Consider the following 9,890-nt stretch of genomic DNA (forward strand, 5'->3'; position numbering starts at 1 on the left):
TCTTGTACGGCTGTTACAAGGACAGGGGGTCAAGGCCCCCCAGTGGGGTCACAAAAGTAGTAACCTAACTTAAAAAAAAAGAAAAGGGGAAAAAAAAACCTGTAAGACAAAGGCATAATGGGCTAGTATGCATCACATGCTAGCTCATTATGAATTACCTTAGAACAAAGCCTTTGAGCGGCGCCCACACACCGCTGAGATGGCTGACATTTTCTGCAAAGTTTCTTCCGGGTTTGTGGCTCCGGCGCTGAGAGTGGCTGGAGCTGCAATGGTGTCGCTCCCACACATGCACGTAGAAGCTGCCATTCACAGCACAGGGCTTGGAAGGAACGGCACCCATGGCTGTTCCTTCAGAGCGCATGCGCCAGTGATGTCACCGGCTGCATGTAATGGAAATATCTCCTAAACGGTGCAGGTAATACCTATAGGTAAATGCCTGCAGAGGAAGTTTAACATAGGCAAGCCCTTGTTTTACATAGTTGATGGGACATCTAAGCCCTTGTCCACACGGTCAGAGATTCCGACGGAATGTGTCCTATCGGACCGGTTTGTCCGATAATCCGACTGTGTGTGGTCTCCATCGGACTGTTTCCGTCGGAGTATCCGACGGACCAAGTTTTCCAACTTGTCCGTAAAATTTTCCGACAAAATGCTCTGAATGGACATACTCCGATCATGTGTAGCCTACTCCGACAGACAAAGTGCCACGCATGCTCAGATCAAATTCCTAGACCAAAGCTATTGGCTACTAGCCTGAACGTAGTCTCGTCGTAACAAAATAACATCATCACGTTATGTACAATCGGATTTTCCGACAATTTAGTCTGACCGTGTGTATGCAACATCACTTCCAGACCTCTTCCAGAATTAATCTGTCAGAATTACTCCGACGGATTTGATTGTCGGAATCTCCGACCGTGTGTACAAGGGCTAAAAGAGATTGGACTATTAGATTGTATTGTGTATGGTTACACAAAAAAAACCCCAATATCAAATAGCATTGATGTTTCCTGATTTAATTTAAGAGACAGCTCTTGGTTTTGAATTTTTAACCCCCTGGAAATGTTTACCTTTGGAAAAATCCCTTCTCAGGTGGGCGGTAAAATCCATCTCTATTTGCTTATTAAAGCGGTTTTAAACAATTGCACTTTTTTTTTCTTACCTGCAAGGCAAAAGCATAATGTGCTAGTATGCATACTAGCACATTATGTGAAACGCCTCAAAGCTAACCATTCCAACAATGTGATGTCATCACTGCAGACGACATCCATCTACACCCCTCTTCCTTTCAGGTTCTTGGACTCTGTGATTGGCCGGAGCTGCGATGACATCACATGCACGCAGAAGCCGCCGGTGACGACACAAGGCTGGAACTGTCTGGTGATGTCATCGGCTGCATGTACTGTAAATATCTCCTAAAACTGCGCATGTTTAGGAGATATTTACACTACTTTACATAGGTGAGCCTTATTATGGGCTGAATTATAAGTAACATTCAAAGACGGAAGTTTCACTTCCTCTGAACGATTTCTTTATTTTTTTGACTGTTTTGTATTTATAAATCTTATTTCTGTTTTGGATGTAAAATTCCACAATGCAATGTGCAGCTCTTTGGTAGAACAGTTCATGTTACAGACAAGCCAATAAATCTTTTATTTGAAGATCTAGAAAAAGTGAGTTCAAAACAAAATAAACAACATGAATAAAATGTATAAAGATAGAATGTGTGACCCGCCCATTCATGCCTGGCTGATGGTAAACATGGAGGGGATGTCACTTTCTCCCGCTCTCTTTTCTTGAAAACCATTGGTTGTCCTCTTTTTTACATTTGAATATTGTCTCAGTTCTCTATCCTGATTGGCTGGCCCTCCACAGACCACTCCCTCATCTGTACAGTTACCTGGAACTGTAAGTGATATGGTCCTCAGAGCAGCAGCAGAGCAGCCCCAGCAACACTGCAGAGGATTCCCAGGCACCTGGTCAGTGCAGAGCTTCCCCCTGTGTACATCACTGGAATCCTCTGATCTGGAAATGATCACCAGTTTTCTGGACAGTCTGAGCCCTGCTTCAGGTAAGCCCAGCTTTCCATTTTTCTCTCTCCATTTCCATTTACTGCAATAAGGGATTTTACCACTTAGACATTTACCAGACGTAGGTAGGCAGTACAGAGGAACCTTTCTTCAGCTTCACTGTCATTGTCTCAGTGCTACCTATATAAAAAAAATCGCTATTCCCTGTATTTACATATTAGCTAATTGGAACAGTTTTTATTGTGTTAATCTGCTGCTGGCACTATGACAGCATAGCTGTAGCCAAATAATGGGGAGCTTTCTGCAATCTGCACTTATCCTACCACCTGCCTGAGTATTGCTGCACCAGTACTGAACCCACTGCAGAGGGATCCTCCGCCTGACACAGAACACTACAGTGCCCATCATCCCAGGCATTGCTCCTGTCTTCTCTAAAATGGGGAGCCCTCTGCATGTCACACCCTTCTGCAGCTTTAATACAACCTACCTGAGCATTGCAGCTGTCACCCGCTGCAGAGGGTTCCTCCGCCGGTCACACATGTGCCCATCATCCCGGGCATTGCTTCTTAATTCTCTATATATAGCAGAAGGCAACGGCATGAGAAAATTTGTCTGATCACCTCTTCAGTCACACGCAATATTTATATTATAATAATGACAACATTATTATTATTTTCCAATACCAAATTATAATATTGAATTATGTTATTGCATGATATATGCAATAATAAATATATATAAATAAATATATATATATATATATATATATATATATATATATTGCAAATTCTAAAATGTTATTAGTTAATCATTATTAAGCAGAATTATTTTTAGTTGTTAAGGGTTTGTTGTAAATGTAATATCAAGCAAAAAAATATATAACAGCCCTTGCAGTTTCGATATAATATGATAAACAACAACAAATAGAATTGTCAAAGTGAAATGCAGTCCCTTGCAACGTGCTGAAGCGCTCCAAATGAATAGTAAGTGCTTCATATAAATTGACTGTGCCGCGCTCTGCACTCCCCTCCTGTATCCCCACTCACCAGAAACAATAGACCCCTCAGATTTGCAGTCTGGGGGTCAAACACACTGTGATCTGGTGTTAGGATGGAACTCTGGGACTCCTCAGTAGGATCTCCAAACCTGAAAGATCTTGGGGGGGGGGAGGGGGGGGAGGTGACCAAAATAACCACCAGGCTCAATAAAAACAAATAAAATCTCATAGTGAAGTACTGTTAGAAAAAACAACAATACTTCACGATGAGATTGTATTTGTTCTAATCTAGCCTGGTGGTTAGTTCTGGTGGTTAGTTCTGGTGGTTAGTTCTGGTGGTTAGTTCTGGTGAGTGGGTATACAAGAGGGGAGTGCGGCACCCGGCACAGTCCGTTTATATGAAGCACTTCAGCGCGTTGCAAGAGGTTGCATTTCACTTTGACAATTCTATTTGTTGTCTATCATATTATATCACAACTGCAAGTGCTGCTGTTTTTTTTTTTTGCTTGATTATTCAGTTTTTAGCACCTTGTGGGCAGCAGCTGCAGGTCTTGGTCACATATATACTTTTCACAATTGTAACATAATGTGAGTATTTATTGGTTTAGTGTAAATGTAATATATCTTGTTGTTTTGCTGTCTATAAATGAAATACAGTTGGAATGATCAAACCTGATGAATGAGGCGTCCTCTCATTTTGTGGAATAATATTATTATTATTATTAATAGGGATATTGTATAGGAGAGTGTGCCATCGGGTCATAGATCAGTCTGTGCTGTTTTACACCCTCCATAGCACTTAATATGAATGCACAGAGAATGAATGGCCGACACGTGTTAAAGTCCTTGTTACTGTTTTTATCATCCACATTACTGTTGTTATTGTTTACTATTGTTATTATTATACTTCTATCTTTTTTACGATTATCATTTAATAAAACCTTATCATTAGGACATACAATATTTCCTTGGCACATGTATGCCAGCCTGTACTAGCACCAGCTCTTAGTCATGGGGCAGTGTTCTGGGTGTTGGTGGCTGAGTAATTGGGTACACTGGGATATGTGTGAAGCCTACGTGTTCCATGGGTGAGCACATGTTGGAACTTGTAAGATTTGGGCAGAGTTCCCTACGAATGTGACTTCAATAGGTTTTGCCTCAATTTAATGCACACCTTGCAAAGGGCTGAAAAGCCAACATGCATAATAACACTTGTACTCGGTGCCATCTCAGCATTGTGTGCTTTGAAAAGTACATCATGCCTGTTTTTAATGCGATTGTGTTGGGAGGTCAATAGACGTTGAAGGCATCAAACGCTGTATATAGGGGGAGATTTACTAAAACTGGAGCACTCAGAATCTGGTGCAGCTGTGCATGGTAGCCAATCAGCTTCTAACTTCAGTTTGTTCAATTGAGTTTTGGCAATAAAACCTGCAAGCTGATTGGTTTCTATACAGAGAGGCACCAGATTTTGCACCATGCAAAGTAAATACAGTAGTAAGTATAGCAATAGTAAATAACCCCCATAGAATGCTTTTTGATGCATTGATAGCAGGTATTAACAAGCCTTGATTAATGGCTGTTAATGCTATCCACTGTAAAATGCACTGAAAACATGCAAAAAGAAAACCTGACAATGCACCTTACCAATGCTACAAAAAATGCAGCAAGAGGAGTGAGACTTGTCACACTGGGCGTTTTTGGACATTTTTACAGCTGCTGCTTTTGCCTTCAGACATTTTTTTCCTACAGTCAATAAACTCCCTATCATGTTATCCTGTGTCCACTCATAGGTTGTTATCAGCTGTTTTTGGCTGTAAAAAAAACCCCAAAACTACTGGGTTCTGAGAGGAGTTTTCAGCTGTTTTCAGCTGTACAAATGCTCTAACATCAAAAAATGCTGATAAACGCAGCTAAACGCTCAAAAACGCTGCTCACCTGTGTTTTTTTAATGTGCTAAAAAATGGTAACAAGGAAAAATGCTAATAAACGCTACAAAAAACACTATTGCAAAAATGTTGAAAAACTTACTGCAAAGCTACTCATACCCAAAATATCATTATATATGTATCACCCAAATCTATATAGTGAGACATAAGAGGAGTAAGATAATCCACGTTATTGGTAATAATAATATGTAAACATCAAAAGGTGGCTCTCTGTCTATAATGAAGGGTTCATTCAGGTAGACACTGCATTGCATGTGTCTACAGATCCCTTATAAGAAAAATGTAGCCTCCAGTTAGTCCTAAATGATAAAGTATCATTTATTACAGTGCCTTTGCTTTTCTTACAGGGAAAGACCGGGCATCCTTTGATAAATTGTACCAGCTGGGTCCTCTCTTGGGACGTGGCGGATTTGGCACAGTCTACGGGGCACGAAGACTCAGCGACCACGTACAGGTAAATACCACAAGAATACACAGCCAACAACTGATCGTTGTAGAAAGGCTTGCTTCACGGGCACTGACTGATCTCTTGCTCCCCCAGGTGGCCGTGAAGCATATCTTGAAGAGTCGAGTGGTGGAATGGGCACAGCTGGTAAGTTTCTTTTAAAATATTAAATGAAACATTTTGATTTTTTTTCACAAATTTTCATACAAACTTTGGCTTTTTACAAAAATTGTGCAAATGGGAATGTGCAGAGCGGCCAATCAAAAATGAGCTTTCACTGGTCTATTCACATTAGACTCCTTGGTCCTAATTGGTTGCTGTGGGTTGATGTAAATCCTTGTTGTATCAGCTACATCTCAATCCAAAAACCTTTTTTTAGTAGGAAATGGTTGAATCCCCTTTTTTTTGTTTTGTTTTTTGGCTTATATGTCCCATTGGGACTCCTCACTTTCTGCAGAATAGGAAGTCTGTCCAAAGTGAGGCGAAGTCCCCTATTATCCCCTATTACACAGCGGTCCCCATTGGCAGATTCCTGTTCTGGTGGCACCTAAACAAATGAGATTTTTCCTCACTTTCATTCCCAATGACAGGGGCCACCACTTAGACCAGTGATTCTCAACCAGGGTTCCTCTAGAGGTTGTAGGGGTTCCTTCAGCATCGGGCAATTTCTGCCTCTCAGATAAGTTCCCACCGACACCATTGATGTTTTTATCTATCTGTAAGGAGGTAATTCTTCCCAATGACCACAAGTGTGAGGACCGTTCCTCCCACTGACCATCACACTAATGTATCACGAGTTGCAGATTTTTAATTTTTAGCAGGGGGTTCCCCGAGACCGGAGAACTATTTCCAGGGTTCCTCTGTGTTGAAGAGGTTGAGAAAGGCTGACTTAGACCAAAGAGGGGGCATTTCCCCAGTAGGAGCTCGTTAAACATGATAAAGGTTCCGAAGTTCAGTTTTAATTGGTTAGTTTGTTATATGGGTGGCACTTCATGAAATTTGCCCCCTAACGTTCTCGGCCCATTTTTCTTTTTTAGGGTAAATTGTCACGCGTGCCCATGGAAGTGTTTCTGATGCTGAAAGTCAAGGGTCACAAGGGCATCATTGAGCTACTGGATTGGTTTGAAACCCCAGACAGTTTCTTCCTGGTAATGGAGATGCCGGATCACTGCCGGGATCTGTTCGATGTGATCACAGAACAAGGGCACCTGGAGGAGGGGATTGCACGCGGCCTGTTCCGGCAGGTGGTGGAGGCGGTGCGGCACTGCCACAACCATGGCATCACACACCGTGATATCAAAGATGAGAACCTATTACTCAACACTCACACAGGAGAACTAAAACTCATCGACTTCGGCTCCGGAGCTGTGCTGCAGGATTCCTTCTACACGGATTTTGATGGTAAATTATCTTTTTAAGCATCTTTGTGTACCTCAAAAAATAGTTAAAAAAATGCCAAAAATGTTTGTTTAATTTCAAATAGGATGGGATGGGTTTAGAACTTCCCCTCTCTTCCTGGCTCAGTAATACCCGATACGAGGTGTCACCAGAACAGGAAGTATGGAGACATTTCCCCCAGGGGAGACACATACAGCATTAAAAACATGACAGAGTTTCTAAGGTTCAGTTTTAGGCGATTGGCTTATTATGTGGGTGGTACCTAATGAAAAACAAAATGAAAAGATTTTCCGGCACTTACTGATTGTCTTCAGAAGTAACTGTAAGCTGCACTGTGCATGACTGTCTATGGAGTTGTGATAATTGCAGTAGCAATTCTTTGGCTTTACATCCTTTATATAGGTATATAGTTTGTGAACATTATCATTCTTCAATCTAAAGGCAGCTTTTGATTTCTGCAGGAACCAGAGTATACAGCCCTCCAGAATGGGTGGCCTTCCGCAAATATAAGGCCGTTCCAGCGGCAGTCTGGTCTCTGGGAATCCTGCTGTTTGATATGGTCTGCGGAGACATCCCCTTCGAAAGAGACCAGGAAATTCTACAAGCGCAGCTAAACTTTAGGACCAAAGTGACCCCAGGTAAGACAAGCACAAGGTGTTCATGAACTTACATTGGGTTATGATTCTGAATCTGCAGACCAAAGTGCCAAAGTCTGAGAATCGCATTGATAATTAAAAGTAATATTAAAAAAAGTGCGTTTCTAACAAAGGGCTTTGTACATTGAGCCAGCTGAGCCAACATTCACCCCGAAGTGTAAAAAATGGAATGTAGTGTTTTCTATTACTCTTTTTATGTATTATGTTCGGGACTAAAGACAGACATATTTGTTTTTTAGTCAAATATTATAATAAATATTGCATGTGAAGTGTTAGCAGGTGGCTAGTGAACCGAAGCAGGTGGTGGCATAGGCTCATTTAAGATGTTACTACTATTCTAGATACTTGCTACTTGCCCTGCTGGGAAAAAAAATGTTTACAAGCCCCAATAGCTTAAGGTTAAAGCAGAACTTCAGTAGACAGTAAAAAAAAAAAAAAAATATATATATATAGATAGATAGATAGATAGATAGATAGATAGATAATTCTATTAAAGTGATTGTGAAGGATCAAGGTTTTTTACCTTCATACGTTCTATGCATGAATGTGTGCAGCAGCCCCCCCCCCCCCAGTACTCACCTGAGCTCCATCGCAATCCAACAATGTGCACTAGAGCCTCAGCTCTCTGGGGACTCTCCCTCCTCATTGGCTGAGACATTGGCTCCCGCTGCTGTTGATCACAGTCAGTGAGCCAATGAGGAACGAAAAAGGGGGTGGGGCCAAGCCACAGCTCTGTGTGTGAATATACACAGAGAGCAGTGGCTCAGGAGCGAGCCTGCTTGGGTGCACAAGCACACAGTATGGGCCCTTGGGCAGTGCCCGAGTGGCCGAATGGTCAGTCCGCCCCTACTGCTTGTTTAAAAAACATATTTATTATGAACACAGAGCTACATTTATTTACATCTCTTATATCTCCCTAGAATTTAGCTTTTAATAAATGAATGAGAGGAGTGACGGCTTCCCTTCTCTATTACTGCCTGCCTGCTATATTTATATAGGATGGTATAGATTGTTCTCTCTAGAAAACCTATAGTACTCTGTGACACCAAGTGTCGTGGTCGCTGCTTGTATTAAATGTTTTTTATATAAAAAATGTTTAAAAAATGAAAATAAGCTGCAAGATTACATTCATATCTTTGTATGCTGGTCCCAGGGAAGCCATATTTAAAATGTCTCTCTTTCTATCTCTTTTCAGAATGTGAAAAATTAATCCGATGGTGTTTATCCACACGCCCCTCAGACCGCCCCTCGCTTGAACAGATAGTCCAGCATCCGTGGATGAAAGAAGAGCGCACGTAATGTCAAAACGGAAGGCCAGAGGATTGAAACACACTACAGAGACTGTGTCACTATTGTGCAAGGCCTCTAGGGGGCACCACTCCATGGACACTGCACGTTATGCCCTCGTATTGCTGCAACTGGCAGTGATATTTTAGGTGTGATGGGTATTACTATTAGCTGGACTGACTCATCAGCAGGAAGTCCTGAATATGGCACTTGCAGTGCGTGTTACACCTATCCGTGACTCAGATCCCGTGTCAGCTCAGGGAAAGTAGGTGTGTTGGGTAACCTGGTTTTACAGGACGGTCTTCCTAAGAAACTGAGGATTGCCAAAGCAATCATTGCAACTTGCAGAAGTCCTTAACTATAGGCGAGGGGCTTTAAAGGGAATGATTATGGGCCCTTTAAACTCATCTTGAATTCAAAACCATCTGCAAAAGGCTGACAGCTTTATTGCAACATTGTGGAAGTGAGTGGAGAAGAAACCCCCCTATGGGGAAACCTTACATCTGATGTTTAACTCCTCTGATCCCATGTAAAGGTGAAGTTGGGTGGGGGTGATCTTTAAAACTAAAAATATAATATATTGCAGCTGACCGGGCATTAGATGTGGTGGCTCCATTTATTCTTCTTTTTTTTTAGACCTTTTTCCCTCTGTGTTCACCTGGTGATCTGGCCAGTAACACACCTCCTTTTATTAGAGTGCTCCCACTCTGGATGAAGGAGCACAGGGGAAACCTTTTGGATATCATTCTGGGAGAGGGCTAGTTGTACTAGCAGATTTAGATATATATAAAAAACTGAAGCCAAACTCCAGATACCTCTTTATAAGCAGTTACAGTTTTGTTCCTTTTGAGATAAAGGTTTACTTAAAAAAAAAAAAAAAAACGGATCATTGTAAGTACTCCTGCCAGTGTTATAGGGTTTGCCTCATCACTGTAATGGATACTTCTGCAAGTGATCTGGTTCTTTTGAAAAACAACAGACTCACTGGATGGATCACTAGATAAAAATAAAAAAAAGACAGCCTAAAAAAAAAAAAAAGAAACAAATGCAGCCACCACATCTAAGCCCTTCTACACATCGGACCGTGTTGTCGGATAATCCGACCGTGTGTGTGGGCTCCATCTGACT

The 9,890-nt window shown here is 41.6% G+C and overlaps 1 protein-coding gene across 1 annotated transcript; it reads left to right on the forward strand.

Annotated features, from left to right (window-relative positions):
• The first annotated feature begins 1,903 nt into the window (after positions 1-1,903).
• PIM2 (Pim-2 proto-oncogene, serine/threonine kinase) lies at positions 1,904-9,618 on the forward strand. The gene is made up of 6 exons (XM_077463261.1): positions 1,904-2,071; positions 5,324-5,430; positions 5,518-5,568; positions 6,459-6,822; positions 7,281-7,457; positions 8,671-9,618. Exons 1-6 carry the CDS (start codon positions 1,918-1,920, stop codon positions 8,772-8,774), a joined length of 957 nt encoding a protein of 318 aa, XP_077319387.1. The 5' UTR covers positions 1,904-1,917; the 3' UTR covers positions 8,775-9,618.
• Positions 9,619-9,890: the final 272 nt, after the last annotated feature.

The sequence above is a fragment of the Lithobates pipiens genome, unplaced genomic scaffold (genome assembly GCF_037356315.1).
Source record: "Lithobates pipiens isolate NorthernLeopardFrog02 unplaced genomic scaffold, aLitPip1_a1.2 Scaffold_3, whole genome shotgun sequence".
Classification (NCBI taxonomy): domain Eukaryota; kingdom Metazoa; phylum Chordata; class Amphibia; order Anura; family Ranidae; genus Lithobates; species Lithobates pipiens.